The following is an 18,189-nucleotide window of genomic DNA, read 5'->3' as shown; positions in this document are numbered from 1 at the left end:
ATCCCCCCCCCCCCCCCCCCAGTCTCGTACCCCTAGAGCATCAGATTGTGTCATTGGCTTTTTTGATTGTCTATATACTCAATTCAAACTTGATTGAAAATTGGTATGTTTTCAGGGTATAATTTAAACAGATTGGCCGAATTCGAATTTATTTTATGTCTCCAGGCTTCAAACTAGTGTGAACCTTTTCCCGCGTATGGAGTCAAATTAAGGGGGGGGTAGATATAGGACTGAAGTTAGGGGTAGGTTCTTCACTCAGCGAGTCGTAAGTTCATGGGATGCCCTGCCAGTAGCAGTGGTGGACTCTCCCTCTTTATGGGCATTTAAGCGGGCATTGGATAGGTATATGGAGGATAGTGGGTTAGTATAGGTTAGGTGGGCTTGGATCGGTGCAACATCGAGGGCCAAAGGGCCTGTATTGCACTGTATTCTTCTATGTTCTATGTTCTATGTTCTATGTTGGTGATGGCGGGAGAGGAAGAAATGGAGGGCTTGGAGTCCCTGGTCATGGCGGATGGAGGTGTAGAGGGATTGGATATCCATGGTGAAGATGAGGCGTTGGGGGCCGGGGAAACAGAAGTCTTGGAGGAGGTGGAGTACGTAGCCAACAAAGAGACAGGCATAGCTGGTACGTAGCCAACAAAGAGACAGGGGTGTGAACTGAATGTTCAGTCTGCCCGCTCATAATGCTGTCAGATTGAGTCCGGGATGACAGCGAGGGGAGAAGGGAACAACCTCATGCACTCGGAGTAAGGTGCACAGTAATGGGACTTTCAGGGGGACATGTGCAGCCATAAGGGGGTGGGGATGAGAGGGAAAAATATTCAGCTAGAGGGTGTTAGGAACCTGGAACTCTGTCTGTATTGGTGTCTCAGGCAGAATCCTTCATTACCCTTGAAAAGTATTTAGATATGTATTTGCACATTATGATTATGAACCAAATGGCTGGATAATGGGATTAGAATAGTGGGCTTTTTGGTTTTGAAGCAGTTTAGCAGCATTTGTCTGAAATTTATAAGTACAGTACTGATTCCTAAAGAGAGAGCAGGAAAGCACCTATCTGATTTAGTAGGTAAAAACAATGACTGCAGACGCTGGAAACCAGATTCTGGATCAGTGGTGCTGGAAAAGCACAGCAGTTCAGGCAGCATCCAAGGAGCAGAAAAATCGACGTTTCGGGCAAAAGCCCTTCAATCAGGAATACAGGCAGAGTGCCTGAAGTGTGGAGAGATAAATGAGACGAGGGTCTGGATTAGTGGTGCTGGAACCCAGCCCAGGCAGCGGAACACCAGCTCTGCGCCAGAGAATCCAACAGATCTATCATGAGCACCAAAGCCCTTCTCAGGTGTTTTTCTGTCTTAAAACTGCATTAATTAGGAGTCATGATGTGATGGTGTCGGTGTTGGACTGAGGTGGACAAAGTCAGAAATCACACTACACCAGGTTTTCAGAGCCTTGTGACTTCAAATAAACCTGTTGGACTATATCTTGATGGTTGTGTGATTTCTGACTTAATTAGCCGTAAGGAGAAATTGAGGACTGCAGAAGCTGGAGATTACAGTGGAGAGTGTGGTGCTAGAAAAGCACAGCAGGTCAGGCAGCATCCGAAGAGCAGCAGAATCGACATTTTGGGCATAAGCCCTTCATCAGGAATTGAGAGTAACGGCAGCGACAGGGTCAGTGATCAGAGCCCACATGTTCAAGGTAAATGGCAAAATAATCTGAAAGGTCAGGGTGAGGGGGATAAAAGGATAATTGTGTATCGAGTTAAAATCCAGAATGCAGTGCCTGATGTTGACTTGATGTTCCCCTTTATAACGTGGGGAAGCTGGGTTGGGTGGCTCTGGTATAGCTTTGGCCACCCCAGGATGGGCTGCCATCAAAATGGCTATGAGATCAGTCCCCAGTTTCTGAATGCATGATTTGCAAACACTTGCAGGTAGGAATATGATTCCATAGAGGTGCAATGTTAAAGATCCAACGTATGAACATTTTCGGCACGCAGTCCATCATCCTGATTGGGTTCCGAGGTGATTGGACTCCAGAACAGAACCCATTGGAAACCCGGAGACAGCACAGTTACTGTGAGCCTAGAAGGATATGCAAGTGAAGCTTATGAGTGATGCATGGTGGTCTGACCTGTACAACAGTGCTTCAGTGTGATCAGTATGTTCATTTCCAAATCATAATGGGGTTTTTCCCCTCTCTGGCACTGCTTCACATTTGCACTAATTTCAGTAAAATGAAGCAAATGAATAGATTCTACTCTTGAACCAACTCAGTGTGTGCCGAACACTTAAAAGTTGGGTGCCCTGAGTTCACGCAACAGTTGAGTCCACGCAGGAGTGCATTTTAGTAAAACATACTGGGCAAGTTGTCCTGGACACATCCTCAGTGGCAGAATCGATGAAAATGGATTGGGAAAAATCCAATAGTTATGAACAGTACAGGGCAAACAGATTTCCTTCAAGTAACCAATTTTATCTGGAATGGTACAGCACAGAAAGGAGGCTATTTGTTCTTTAACAGACCGTACCTAGTCAGTCCAAAGGCCCTTATGATTCCCTATAATCTGGCAATCTTATCCCTTTATCAATTCTTTCTGAAAGTTATGATTGAATTTGCTTCCACCACCTTATCAGCGTCTGCAGTCTAAATGGTTTTAACTCGATACGCAATTATTCTTTCTCCCCCTTGCTCAGACCCTTCACATTCCTCGAATGTGTGGCCTCTGATCACTGTCCCTGCTGCTGCTGGTACTCGTAATTAATGCAGTTTTAAGGCAGTAAAAAATAACTGAAATGAGCTTGGTACTCAGTATAAATCTGTTAGATTCTCTGGCGCAGAGCTGGTGTTATACTGCCTGGGCTGGAGTACTAAGTCAGATCGATGATTTCCTGCTGTCTCTTTAGAAGTCAATGCTGTACTTAATTTCAGACAAACACTGCTAAGGTCAGAGATATCAGCAATGCTTAGGGAACCTGCAAAGCAGAAAGACTGTCAAAGTGCTGGGACTTTAATCAGACAGTTTTTGTGCTCAGAAATCCTCTTCCAGAGCTCTCTGTCCCATAATGAGAAAAGGCTCTCACAAAAATGCATTCAGGGACTGTCTGCATCTGGACAGAGTGCATCTGTCATTGCCGCAAATGGCTTCCACTTTTCACAGAGTGGTTTCTGAGCTGGAGGAGACCCTTCGCCCGTTCTTTGTGTGCTAGCGCTTCAACAGAACAACTCAGTTTGCACCACTCCCCTGCCTTCTACCCATGGCTGTCCATTCTCTCCTTTCAGATAAGGAACATAGGAAACAGGAGCAGGAGTGGCCATTCAGGCCCTCCAGCCCGTTCTGCAATGATGGCTGATTTTCTACCCCAAAGTCATTTTTTTCTGCATGATCCCCTTATCCCTTGTTATCTCTGTCTCGAACCTACTCATTGAGAGAGCCTGCCCTGCTCTCTATGCTGTAGGATTCCATATTCACCAGCCTCTCATCGAAGAAATTCTTCATTCTAAATCACAGAATCCCTACAGTGCTGAAGTAGGCCATTCGGCCCATTGCATCTGCACCGATCCTCCAAAGACCACCCTACCCAGACAATCCCTCTACCCTATCCCTGTAACCCCACAGTTCCCACCTAGCCTGCACTTCGCTGAACACTATGGGCAATTCAGCATGGCCAATTCATCCTAACCTTTGGACAGAGAGGGGAAACCGGAGCACCCGGAGGAAACTCACGCAGACACGGGGAGAATGTGCAAATTCCACACAGACAGTCGCCCGAGGGTGGAATTGAACCCGGGTCTCTGGCGCCTTGAGACAGCAGTGCCAAGGCGCCAGAGACCCTGTCTTAAAGGATCACCGTCTTATTAACTCTCCCTGGTTCTAGACTGGCCTACTGGGAGGAATCTTTCTCTTCAAAGCCTCGATTCAACCTGCCTCCAACACATTAGGCAGCTGGGCATACCAGACCATACCCACGCACTGTGTGAAAAGGTTGCTCCTTTATGACCATTTGCTTCTTTTGCTCGGTTTCTTGATCATTCCACTGGCAAGAAGTTTCTCCCTATCACTTCTGTCCAAGCCTCTCATGGTTTTGACTCTTCCCAGAGTAAAACAACTTCTCAAACTTACATCCCTTTTGAAAAAGCCTTGGAGTGCGCGGGCTTTATTTACTGCTCTTTTAACCTTCCTGCTACCCTCAATGATTTGTACGTGTTTACACCCAAACTCCCTCAGCTCCTGCTTTGTCTTTTAAATTGGATCCTTTATGTTTTGTCTCTGCGTTCTATTCTATCAAAACAAATTAATCTACACTTCTCTGCAATGGGCTTCATCGGATCACTATTCCAGCAGCCTGAACATTGCCATCCTCACAATTCACAATAATTACAGGTTTTGTATCACCCATAAATGTTTACACCAAGATTTAAGAGAGTGTCATTAGGATGAGGAGTTCCACTGTAAACTTGCTTCCAGTCCAAAGAAAAACAGTTCAAACTATTCCCTATTACTCCAGAACACTTGTCCCTCTCTTTCTTTTGTGATAACTCTCCCTGCCAATATTGCTGTCTAAATATTAATTTCCCCATAATGTAAGTAGTTCCTGGTTTCAGTGGTCAACACCCTTACGTTGATTGTGTCTGTTCTTCTACAGTAGGTGGTAACCTTTGGAACTTAACGGAAGGTGTCACTGACTGTGTACTTAACATTTGTATGGGTTTCCACATCAGTGCCAATAGGTTTCAGAACTCACAAGATGTGTGCAGCACTGGCATCCTTAAGGCAGTGAAAAGCTTACAGGTGCTTGTGAAGAGGCTTTTATCGGACAATATTTAATATTGAGCCAGGTGAAGGAGAGTTTAGGAAAGGTGACAGGCAGGTTTGAGGGAGTGTTTTGAAGGAGAAATGTGAAACAAAGATTCAGACTTTAGGAGCCAGGTGGCTGCAAGACTATTCTGGTGCACTGATTCTATTTCTTCAAACTTGGATAAATGGCTGATTATGTCTCACTCTGTCCCAAGACCTTGGAGATGATCCCATCAATCTCCAATATTTTTGCATGACTATTTCTGGGTCCAGGTCATTTGCTCAGGGACCAGTGTTTCAAGAATTCTGTATCCTGCATTCCTCAGCCTCCTTCTGCTTAGGCTGTCCCTTGGCATCGAGGTTGATTTACATCCCACTCCAACGTCATAGAAGCCTGAGGTAACTAAATAGTCTGATGCTGAATTTGCACATTCTGCCATAGGTATGGCTCATGGGGATGTGGGGGGAAACTTAGACGGTTTTCTGCAACTGTTGGTTAACCAGCAGGTTACTGGTGTTGCTGAATACCAAAAGTCTTCTGCCTCACAGGCAACCCCTCAGATCTGAGGATGACTTGCTTCCATTACTGCTCTATACGTTCAAGGTGGCTCACCAGCCAGACATGGGGCAGGTTGGTGAGTGGAAATGGGAGAATTATCCAGCTCTTTGTGCACTCTGAGCCCTTGACCTCAACTCTGCAGTCTCCTGGCACGCGTTCCCAAATAAATGTTTTCCACGGGGATCACCGGAGTGTGGAAGTCTCTTCCCTAGCAGGTAGAGAAGGCTATATCTTTAAATTGATTTAATAGAGTCATACAGCACAGAATCAGACCCTTCGGTCCAACCAATCCATGCCCAACATAATCCCAAACTACACTAATCCCAGCTGCCTGCTCCTGGCCCATATCCCCCAAACCTTTCCTATTCATGTACTTATTTAAGTATCTTTTAAACGTTGCATCCATCATTTCCTCAGAAAGTTCATTCCACATGCAAACTTTTTAAATCTCTCTCCTCTCACATTAAAAATATGTTTAGTCTTGAAATTCCCCATACTAGGGAAAAGACACCATCATTATCCCTGTTTTTCCCACTCATGATTTTATAGAGATCTATAAAGTCACCTCTCAACCTCCTACACTCCAGTGAGAAAACAAGTCTGAGCTTATTCAGCCCTTCTTTTAACTTAAACCTTCTATACCCAGCACCATCCTGGTAAGTCTCTTGTGAAACCTCTCTAACTTACCTATAACAGGGTAAGGCAGACATTTAGTAGGCCAGGGAGTCTTGGGTTATTGCAGGGAGTGCAGGAAACAGAGCAGCGACCATCTTATTGAATGTGACAGCAGATTTTAAAAGGGCCAAATGGCCTTTTTCCCTCTCCTAAATCCGTGTAAAGACTAATCATTAACGATCATTGTTTGCATAAAAGACTGTTCCACGGTCAGTTCCAAGTGTCGAGTGCATCCAGGGAACAGGAGAATCGACATAAGCCCTTCTTCAGGAATGAGGAAAGTTTGTCCAGCAGGCTAAGATAAAAGGTAGGGAGGAGGGACTTGGGGGAGGGGCGTCGGAAATGTGATAGGTAGAAAGAGGTGAAGGTGAGGGTGATAGGTCAGACTGGGGTGGGGGCGGAGAGGTCGGGAAGAAGATTGCAGGTTAGGAAGGCGGTGCTGAATTCGATGGATTTGACTGAGACAAGGTGGGGAGAGGGGAAATGAGGAAAATCCAGTCTCAGTCAAATCCATCGAATTCAGCACCGCCTTCCTAACCTGAGATCTTCTTCCCGACCTCTCCGCCCCCACCACAGTCTGACCTATCACCCTCACCTTGACCTCTTTCCACCGATCACATTTCCGACGCCCCTCCCCCAAGTCCCTCCTCCCTACCTTTTATCTTACCCTGCTGGACAAACTTTCCCCATTCCTGAAGAAGGGCTTATGCCCGAAACGTCGATTCTCCTGTTCCCTGGATGCTGCCTGATCTGCTGCGCTTTTCCAGCAACACATTTTCAGCTCTGATCTCCAGCATCTGCAGACCTCACTTTCTCCTTCTGTTAAGTGTCATCAGACCACAAGAAACAGGAACTTAGCCCCATGAGCCTGCTCCACCATTTGGTAGGATCGTGGCTGATCCAACATTCCTCCTGTCCATTTTCCTCCCCTTTCTCTGTAATTCTTGATTCCCCATTGAACACAAATCTCTCTCAGCCTTGCTAGGGCTGGGGATCTCTTTAGGCAGGCGGGCGAAAGGATTTCCAGGAGTCTGGTATATTTTGGATAGATTGGACGTAGGCAATAATTAACCAAGCTCCCTGCAAACAAGTTGGCAGATACATCCTGGGACCTTCAATAACAAGGTAGACTGTAAGAGAACAGAACCCATTCCTCTGAATGGGGGTTGTGCAACTCCAGAAAGAACAGGTGGTGACCTGGAGATCAGCTCATCCTCCAATCACCCTCCAAAAATGTGCAGGTCAGGTGAATTGGCCATGCTAACGTGCCCATAGTGTTAGGTGCATTAGTCAGGGGTAAATATAGAGTAGGGGATTGGGTGTGAGTGGGTTACTCTTTGGAGGGTCAGTGTGGAGTCGTTAGGCTGAAGGGTCTGTTGCCATACTGTAGGGAATTTAATTTAAATTTCCATCACCACACCTCAGCTCACTCGAAGGATAAATGCTTTACCTGCATCACATACTTAACACCTCTCCATCTCAGAGGAAGGGTTAATAAAGTAACAGACAACTGTAAGATGTGAGCGCAAATGTGTCTTGGTCTTCTGGTTCCACAAATGTTTAAGTCCAGATGCAGCTGATGATGGTTGGATGATCATTTCCTCTCCTGCTATTCCCAGACTTTGGCAGTCTCAAATTTCTGGTAGCCATGGATCCACATGAAATCTTGTCGCCCAGTTGCCACTGACTGGAAACTTCACACGGAAGTTCCGCAGGGCAGCACGGTGGTTAGTATTGCTGCCTCACAGCGCCAGGGACCCAGATTCTAATCCAGCCTGGAGTGGAGTGCCTGTTTGTTGTGGAGTTTGCACGTTCTCCATGTGTCAAACTGGGTTTCTGTCAGGTTCTCCTGTTACCTCCCATAGTCCAAAGATGGGTAGAATAGCCATGGTAAAAGCAGCATTATGGAAATAGGGCGTGGGTCTGGATGGGATTCTCTTTGCAGGGTTGGTGCAGACTCAATGGGTTGAATGGCCTCCTGCATGTAGGAATTCGAAGATGCTTCTAAGAGAAACAAACTTACTCCAGCATCATTGGGGTGGTGTGCTGAGCTGGGCTAGTAATCAGTGGGCAAGATTAACAGGAGACTGGGTTTGATCACTCAGAAATGTATTCAGCATTTTGAGCAGGATTCTTCTTGTTGAGACCTTCAAGATGTGCTGGACTTCCCCATCGAGACTAGTGTTGCTACCTCCTCCTCCAGTTTACTGTTTAATCGCTCACCACCATTCACAACTGCATGTGGCAGGATGGCAGAGATTACACTTGACCCGTTGGTTATAGGTCTCTTAACACTGCCACGTGCTGCTTCCAATGTCTGTAGCTTCATCAGGCTGACACATCAGTCTCAGGGGTGCTCCTGGCATTAGTTGTATGATTGATAGTTATGATTATTACAAAAAGAAGATTTCAAATTTTGTAAAATGAACAAAAATGCTGTGTTTATTGTGATTTTTGCTTTACTTAAAAAAGACAAACATTTACAGAAGTTGCTTTCAAAATTTAAGAAAATGGGTTATAAATCTCTGAAAGTGTTTGCACAGATCTCTGTTCCTCATAACTGCTGAGGCTTCACGGATAATTTCTTCAGATGGATGGTTGAGTAAATTAACACTTTGGTCGAAACTTTCATTTTAGAAATGTCAATTCTGGGCAAATTGCTAAGCGCGACCAGTAGTTTAAATATGATGAGAGACAAGTTTAAACAATAAGTTAGAAAAAGAAAGGAAACCTTTTAATTTCAACAAAAGGATGTGAATTGTGATATAACAAATTACCACAATATACCATTGAAAGAAGATTGAAGAAATAACTTCACAAGAACTAACTAGATGTGCTTTCCAAGAAAGGTATAGTGAATATAAAAGGGATTGTCTAAGTTTGCGATGCAGAATGATGCTAATAGCGTGGGTTCAATTCCTGCACCAGCTGAGGTCACCTGAGATGTAGTGGCGCTCACGTTAAATCAACACGAGTTGTCTCTCCCCACTGAAGCCCTATGGTCCTTTGGGACCAAGGCAGGAAAACGTAGGGAGTCAGATTTGTAAGCTTGTGGATGACCCCAAAAGATGGAGTTGCAAATAGTGAGGACTGTCAAAGGAAATGCCGGGACAAAGATAGATTTGGTAAGAGAAATGGCAGATGGTGTTCAATCCAGACAAATGCAAGGTGATGCATTTTGAAAGATCAAATTCAGGTGCAAATTATACAATAAATGGCAGAATTCTTAGGAGCACTGACATAGAGAGGGATCTGGACCACAGATCCCTGAAAATGGCAACACAGGTGGATAAGATGGTCAAGAAGGCACACAGCATGTTTGCCTTCATTGGCCAGGGCACTGAATACAAACTTTGGCATGTTATGTTCCAGCTGTAACATAACTTTTCTATTCGCCACACTATCAGAAGGACTCAAATACTTTGGAGGGGGTATAGGGAAGGTTTACCAGGATGTTGCCTAGTCTGGAGAGTTTTTAGTATGAGGAGAGGTTAAATAAACTCAATTGTGTTCACTGGAAAGACAGAGGCTGAGGGGTGGCCTGATAGAGGTCTATAAAATTATGAGCGACATAGATAAGGTGGATAGTCAGAGTCTTTTTCCAAGGATGGAAAGGTCAACTACAAAAGAGCAGTTTCAAGGTCAGAGGGGGAAAGTTTAGGGGAGAAGTGTGGGAAAAATGTTTCACACAGAGGGTGGTGGGTGCCTGGAAGGCACTGCCAGTGGAGGTGGTGGAATCAAGCACATTATCAATGTTTAAGGTGTATCTTGATGTACATATGAACAGGAGGTGAACAGAGGAAGAGAAACCGTGCATAGGCAATAAGTACCTGGTGTAAATAAGGAATAGGAATCTGTGCAGGCTCAGTGGGCCAAAGGGCCTGTCCCTGTGCTGTATTGAATTGTATATTACGACATGTTACCGTTTTTACAATGAGAAAGGAGGTAGATGACAATAAAAGCAATTACAAATAGGTATATTTAATTTAAGGGCACCTTAAGAACACCCCAGATTTTACAGTCAGCAATTCATCTTACAAATTAGGGACTGAAATTTAAATTTAGTATTGAGCTGATGATCCAGTGAAGATACTAAAAACACACAGAAGTCTCTTTGGGTTCTCGCATCACTAACTTAATAATGACTAGATTTGTCTTCAGCAACACACTATTCCCTAGGACACTTTGTTTAGAGTTTCACAGTAAAGTACACAGAATCACAGAGAAATACGGATTATAAAAATAAATCTCACAGCAATAACTAAATTGACTTACTCGGTCACTGTACAAAAATGGCCTTGAGCGTGTACCACAAATTCAAAGTATTATCAACTCAAGCTTTTGATCCCAATTCTGCAAATTACTTGGGTGATTCCCTACAATGCGACAAATAAACTGTATGTGGCATCTCTCTGTAGATAATTTTTAATCAGCCTGATCAAAGCTGTTACCACATATATCTGGAGCAAGTGGGAGTTGAAACCCAGGTCTCCTGGATCAGAGGAAAGGGCACTTACCATCGCACCATAAGGGCCCTCACACTGTGTAATAAAAAGGAAAGTAAGTTAGTAGAAGAGATCAGTGAATGTCAACAAGGACTTTGGTTTTATGAGGGAATACTGGTTTGGGGAATTCCCTTTATGTTATGGTCTAATTCTATTATTAAACTATTCAGTTATGCATTAATATCCCAAAATGTAATTAAGCAGTATGAATCAAATTAATGACGAGCATTTATATCGCACCTTTCACAACTCCTTGTTTGTTATTTTATTGGAATGGCTGAGGAGGAAGAGGAAGGAAATGTTCAAGATTCATATCTCAGCAACTCAACTGGTAGTACTGTCTCAGCCCTCACTGTTTAGCTGCTGCATCATGTTATCATAAATGCTGAACGTCCCCACAATGTCATCGCTAAAAGCTTTCAAAACTTAATGCTTTTGTGTCAAGATTCTTTAAGATTATATCACATTGAGTCGCTTCCAAATTACTGTTGACCAAAAACTCCAATATTGTTAATTTCCAAAGATAACCCAAGTAACTTGTCTTTTTGTACAGTTTGTTGAAGCCAGGCATGTAAATTCAAGTGAAAATGATACACATCAGGAGTGCTTTTAGAAGTCTAGATTTTCCAATCAACTGCAATCAGATGAGCTGCCTTTACTGTTTAAATATGAAACCTTAAGTGAGTGCAAATGGTGCAGTGTTAATGTTCTCACCTCTGGAATAGGAAGTCCAGGTTCAAGACCTACCTGCTCCAGAGGTGTGTCACAACATCCCTGAAGAAGTCGATTAAAAAGATTTAAAACTTTAAACTATTGACTAAAGGCAGATAAAGGTGGCAGGCAGTAGAGATATATGAATAGATGTAGGGATCACTGCTGACTGTACCCCACAGATTTGGGATCATTCCACATTCGGGATAGAAGGTAGGTGAAACCAGGAGGAGAAATCACAAACTTCCCAATGCCGCATAAAGACAAGATATTGTCTGCAGCATCCAAACAGAAGGTAAGGAAACAGGGAAAACATTCCAAGCGCTCTCAGAATTGCCAGTTAGGAAGGCCAATTGGCCCAGTAAACCAGAGACATTCTGCAACTCTTCCCATTCAACTCCTCCTTAAGGAGTTCCAGCTGTCAGATTCAAAATATCAATCCGCACTGACTAAATTAGTGTAACAAAAACACACAAGGAACTGGAATAAAAGTTACTGCTTAAAATACTTAAGAATCTGTTAGCTGGTGTCCAAGGGTCTACATTAGTTGTTCGATAAGTTAAAGAAGAGAAAGAGCCTTAAAAACAGACTTAAAAGAATCGTCAGCACATGGTAGTACAGTGACTTCACCAAAAATACACACATCTTGCAGGTCTTGCAAGCTGACTTTCTATTATAAGCTGCGCAGTTCTTCTCACAGGCTTTCAAACATCTCCCCTGTGCAGATAATGCAACACAAAGCATTATGTCTTAAAGCACGCATTGCATTCAAGCCTCTTCTCAGTGCGATAGGCTCTGGTACTTTCATACTGAGGAGGTCAGAGTGAAGAGAACACTGCTGATTTCTGCTGTCCAATTCACTTTAATTTCTTGGGCTACCTTCCTTCCCAAGCATCTTCAATCTGCTGTGCTGCAAGCTGTTTCTGCTCTGCAAGTGAAAGAAAAAACACCAATTACACCATTTTGCACAGAATTAGTCAAGAACAGATTAACCAAACAACTTTAATGTATATTGATACATACTGGGATATGGGAGTGGGGGCACTTGATTAGCTCAGTTGGCTGGACACTTTGTTTGTAATGCCAACATCTCAGGTACAATTCCCTCTGGCTAAATTCACCATGAAAATCTTTCCTTCTTGACCTTGACCCTTGCCTGAGGTGTGCTGACCCTCAGGTTATACTCACCACCAGTCTTCTCTCTCTGAGACAGTAGCCCTACGGTCCTCTAGGACTATGGTGACTTTATATACAAAGATGGCAGCCATTATCGTATGACTGGACTTAATAACCTTTTAGACATCTCTCAGTAGTTAATGTTAGCCAGATAATACACATCTTGAGGGGGCTGAAATGCTAACTATTGCATCATAACCTGCTAGGGATGTTTTTCTGCACTAAAAACTCTTTACAATAGCATTTAAAGTTAATTCCATGATTTAAGGTGTATTAATGATTTTCCACTGGGAAAGATAGCTGTTTTACTGTTTCCCTCTGGATAATACCTGCTTTATCACCCACGCCCAAGGAGACTTCCTCACATGATTAAGTATTGAACTCAACTATCTTTTAATCTACAAACAAAAACAAATTATTGGACAAATGCAGCAGGTCTGACTAAATCTGTATGTGAAAATGAGTCTAGCAACCCTTCTTCAGAAAGTTCTGAAGGACGGTCACCAGGCTTGAAACATTAACTGTTTTCCTCTTGACAGATGCTGCCAGACCTGCTGAGTTTAAGAAACAATTTTGGTTTCTATTTGTTTCAGATTTCAAGCATCCGCAGTTCTTTGTTTCATTTTAGCGTCTCTTAATCCTTTGTTTTAAGCCTTGCAATCTGTCTGTAACAAATTATACAGTGCAGATGCTGGCTATTCAGTCCAACATGCCTAAACTGGAATTTCTGAGAGAGATATTTGAATCAGTCATATAGCACGAAAACAGACCCTTTGTTCCAACTTGTCAATGCGTACCAAGTTTCTCAAATTAAACTAGTCCCGTTTGCATGCATTTGGCTCGTTTCCCTCTAAACCTTGCCTATTCATGCACCTATCCAAATGTCTTTCAAATGTTGTAACTGTACCCACATCCACCATTTCCTGTGGCAATTCATTCTATATAAGCACCACCCTGTGTGGAACAAGTTGCTGCTCAGGCCCCTAAGAAATCTTTCCTGTCACACCTTAACCTATGCCCTTTAGATTTGAACTCCCCTACCCTGGGAAAAAGATATTTGCTATTCACCTTATCTATGCTCATGATTTTATAAAATCTCTATAAGGGTCTGGATGTACGTTTGCTCGCTGAGCTGGAAGGTTCACTTTCAGACGTTTCGTCACCATACTAGGTAACATCATCGGTGAGCTGCCTGATGAAGGACTGGTGGCATGTCCTATTTGTGTTCAGGTTTCCTTGAGTTGGTGATGTCATTTCCAGTTATGTCACTTCCTGTTCTTTTTCTCAAGGGGTGGTAAATGGGATCCAAGTCAATGTGTTCGTTGATTGAGTTCTGGTTGGAATGCCATGCTTCTAGGAATTCTTGTACGTGTCTCTGTTTGGCTTGTCCTGGGATGGATGTGTTGTCCCAGTCGAATTGGTGTCTTTCCTCATCTGTATGTAAGGATACGAGTGAGAGTGGACCATGTCTTTTTGTGCCTAGTTGATGTTCTGAATCATGGTGGCTAGCTTTCTGCCTGTTTGTCACAGCTCTTGCAAGGTATTTTGTAAATGACATTGGTTTTGCTTGTTTTCTGTTTAGGGTCTTTCAAGTTCATTAGCTGCTGTTTTAGAGTTGGTGGGTTTGTGGGCTACCATGATGCCAAGAGGTCTGACTCGCCACCATGGGAAATGACGTCACCAATCAAACAAAACCTAAACACAAATAGAAAGCAGGCCATGCCACCAGTGCTGCATCCAGAGGCTCACTTATCATGCTACCTAGTATGGTGACGAAACGTCTGAAAATGAACCTTCCAGCTCAGCGAGCAAACTTACATTGAGAACTTCAACCTGAGCTACAAATCTTCTCAAAACTCGCTAACCTCTAAGGTCAACTCTCAACCTCATATGCTCCAGTGAAAAGTCCCAGCCAATCTAACCTCTCCTTAAAACTGAAGTCCTCCAGTCACAATAATATCCTGGTAAACCTTTTCTGCACCCTTTCCACTTTAATAACATCCTCACAAAGCGGAGCGATATGGGTGTATTCTCAATAACAACATCTCAATCACTTGCCAACCAATCAGCTCACTCCTTTCATGTAGGATAAAGTTGTTTTCCCTTTGAATTGGTACTTCTTGCAAATTGGCCTGATGAGCTTAAGGCAAAAAATTTCAACACAGTATCTTTTTAGCAATACTCAATCCTTTTATCTTTTCTAATTTGATCTTCTTTCCCCTGTATGTTTGCAAGTGTGCTTGTACTGCAAAGTATTCCCCCCAATCTACAAGTGTATGAAACAAACCCTATTAAGGAGGATGACCTACTGAAACTTTTGAAAAACATGAGGATAGATAAGTCCCCTGGGCCTGATGGGATACACCCAAGGTTACTATGGGAAGTGAGGAAAGAGATTGCTGTGCCTTTGGCAATGATCTTTGCGTTCTCACGGTCCATTGGAGTAGTACCAGATGACTGGAAGGTGGCAAATGTTATTCCCTTGTTCAAGAAAAGGAATAGGGATAATCTTGGGAATTACAGAATATTCAGTCTTACATTGGTCGTGAGCAAATTACTGGAGTGGATTCTGACAGACAGGACTTATGATTACTTAGAAAACCATAGTTTAATTAGAGATAGTCAGCATGGCTTTGAGGGGGCAGGTCATGCCTCACTAGTCTTATTGAATTCTTTGAGGATGTAACAAAACACATTGAAGGAGGTAGAGTAGTGGATGTGGTGTATATGGATTTTAGCAAGGCATTTGATAAGGTCCCCCATAGTAGACTCATTCAGAAAGTAAGGAGGCCTGGGATACAGGGAAATTTGGTTCTCTGGATACAAAACTGGCTGGCCCAAAGAAGACAGAAGGTGGTTGTAGATGGAAAGTATTCAGCCTGGAGCTCAGTGACCAGTGGTGTTCCACAGGGATCTGTTCTGGGACCTATGCTCTTTTATGATTTGTTTTAAAAATGAGGAAATGGAAGGGTGAGTAAGTTTGGCGATGACATGAAGGTTGGTGGAGTTGTGGATAGTGTGGAGGGCTGTTGTAGGTTGCATTGGGACATTGACAGGATACAGAGCTGGGCTGAGAGGTGGCAGATGGTTCAACCTGGAAAAGTGTGAAGAGATTCATTTTGGAGGGTCAAATTTGAATGCAGAGTACAGTGTTAAAGAAAGGGTTCTTGGCAGTTTGGAGGAACAGAAGGACGCTGGGGCCTACATCCACAGATCCCTCAAAGTTGCCACCCAAGTTAATAGGGTTGTTAAGGCGGCAAATGGTGTGTTGACTTTCATTAGCAGGGGAATGGAGTTTAAGACCCACGAGGTTATGCTGTAGCTCTGTAAAGCCCTGATTAGACCACACATGGAATACTGTGTTCAGCTCTGTTTGCCTCTTTATAGGCAGGATGTGGAAGCTTTAGAGAGGGTACAGAGGAGATTTACCAGGATGCTGCCTGGAGAAAGGTTGAGGGACCTCGGGCCTTTCTCCGCCAAACTGGCTAAAATAGCCCTGGAGTGAAGAAAGATGACAGGTGACTTGATAGAGGTGGACCAGATCAGGAGAGGCATAGCCAGAGACATTTTACCCGGCAGAAATGGCTGTCATGAGGGGTTGGGGAGAGAGTTTGAGAGAGAGTCACAGAGAGAGAGGGAGGGGGAGAGAATCAGAGAGAGTGATCGCAAGAGAGTCAGAGGGAGAGAGGGATATCTAATTAGCCCCACTGTCCTGTTCTTTTCCCACAATCCTGCTGCCTGCAACTGCCCCTACCTGAAGGTCTGCTGTCATGCCTGCTGTCGCATTAGCTGCATGGTTAAAATTTCATAGATAAACCACAAGACAAATGAAGAAGTTGGGATTGCTTGAAATTCTAAGAGCAAAGAGAAGTAAAACTGACATTTAGAAAAGAAAATATCAATATTTTAGCCAGTTTGATTGGACATTAAAAGTTACAGAGATCTCGATCTAAAATAGTTTCTGGGGTATGGGTGTTGTTGCCCCTCTCTAATTGCCCTTGAGAAGGTGGGAGAGAGCTGCTGCCTTGCAAGGCTGCAGACAATCTGGTGTAGGCAGACCCACAATGCTGTTAGGGAGGGACCTGCAGCATTTTGACCCAGTGACAGTGGAAAAAAAAGTGATTAGTTTCAAGTCAGGATGGTTTGGAATGGAACTCGAAGGTGGTGGTGTTCCTACGTATCTGTTGCCCTTACTCTTCTGGGTGGCAGAGGTCATGGGTTTGGAAGGTGCTGTTAAAGGAGCCGATCTGTTAATAAAGTGAATCTTGTGAATGTGCTGTCAATGTGCATTAGTAGTGATGGGAGTGAAGATTGAAGGTGGTGGACGTGGTACCAATCAAGTAGGCTGCTCTGTCTTAGACGATAAAACCAAGAACTGCTGATGCTGGAAACCTTAAAACAAAAATTGAACTTGCTGGAAATACTCAGCAGGTCAGGCAATATCTGTGGAGAGAAAGCTAAATTAACTGAGTACGGTTATCCTCTTCAAAAACTCTTTCCTGTCCACAAATGCTGCCAGATCTGCTGAGTTTCTCCCGCAATTTCAGTCCTAGATGATGATGAGTTTTGTTGAGTATTGTTGGAGCTGCACCCATCCTGACAAATGAGAGTTTTCTATTATAGTAGCCTTGTAAATGGTGGTTAGAAACTGGGGAGACAGGAAAATGAGTTACTTGCCATTGAATTCCTACCATCTGAAGTGCTCTTGTCGTGATAGTACTTGTTGTGGCCATCCTGTTTAGTTTCTGGTAAATTCTGAGGATGTTAATGGATGAGCATTCAATGATGGTAAAGCTACTGAATATCAAAGGGAGATGGCTAGGTTCTCTCTTAGTAGGATAGCAATTACCTAGTATTAATGTACGGTGAACAGTACTTGGTACTTATTAACCCTCTCTTATAGGGGATAAAGTGGAGGGCAGCAAAAAGAGGAGTTGACTTAAGTGTGGTTGGATGACAGAATGAATGCATGGGGATGATACATGCTAGAGGCCTGAAAAAGTCATCTTAACTACTCAGCCAGTTCCTTTTTGGAAGAGTGATAGCAATTTTCCCATCCTTTCAGCCAACACTCTTAAGCATAAGTTCCCTGGATTCTTTTTGCCGATTATCTTTAATGTGTATCCACAACTCACTTCCACTCTTGCCAATTAAAACAGTTGCTCTCTGACCATCAAAACCCAAGGTGATATTGTGAACTTCCATTAACTCTCTCCCTTTAACCCCTGCTGTAAGGAGAACAATCCTGGCTCTTTGAATCTTGCCACAAGACTGAAGTTCCTGGTCTTCCCTGCTCTATATTCCCTCTGCATCTTCTCCAAGGTTTCTACATTCTTTAATCAATTTAACCAGGATTAACCAGTGAGTTATAAAGATTTGCTCCAATTATCCATATTGAATTGAGACTTTATCCACCCAGGGATACATCTTATAAGGAGTAGGTCAATCATCTCAGGTCTGTTCTGCCATTCCAAATCATGGCTGATTATCTACCTCAACACCATACTTCTGCACTGCTACCATCTCAACGTTGTTAGTAACTACAAATCCGAGTCAAAACATGTGGTGCTGGAAAAGCACAGGCAGCATCTGAGGAGCAGGAGAGTTGATGTTTTGAGCATAAGCTCTTCATCAGGAATGTGGGGGAGGCCCAAGGGGGCTGATAGATAAATGGAAGGTGGTGGGCTTGGGGGGGCGAAGTAGCTAGGAATGCGATTGGTTGATGGAGGTGGGGACGTTGATAATGATAGGTCGGAGCG

At 43.6% G+C, this 18,189-nt stretch overlaps 1 protein-coding gene across 4 annotated transcripts in view; it reads right to left on the bottom strand.

Moving 5' to 3' along the window:
• Positions 1 to 10,000: 10,000 nt before the first annotated feature.
• r3hcc1l (R3H domain and coiled-coil containing 1-like) overlaps positions 10,001 to 18,189 on the bottom strand; it is a 171,306-nt gene continuing 163,117 nt past the window's right edge. For all 4 annotated transcript variants that reach the window (XM_043713003.1, XM_043713005.1, XM_043713004.1 and 1 more), the window contains exon 7: positions 10,001 to 12,182. In XM_043713003.1, coding sequence (XP_043568938.1) covers positions 12,130 to 12,182 — 53 coding nt within the window. In that variant the 3' untranslated portion in view covers positions 10,001 to 12,129. The remainder of the gene's footprint in view (positions 12,183 to 18,189) is intronic.

The sequence above is a fragment of the Chiloscyllium plagiosum genome, chromosome 22 (assembly GCF_004010195.1).
Source record: "Chiloscyllium plagiosum isolate BGI_BamShark_2017 chromosome 22, ASM401019v2, whole genome shotgun sequence".
Lineage (NCBI taxonomy): Eukaryota > Metazoa > Chordata > Chondrichthyes > Orectolobiformes > Hemiscylliidae > Chiloscyllium > Chiloscyllium plagiosum.
The sequence above is the reverse complement of the archived record's forward strand: the minus strand, read 5'-3'. Positions and strand labels throughout refer to the sequence as shown.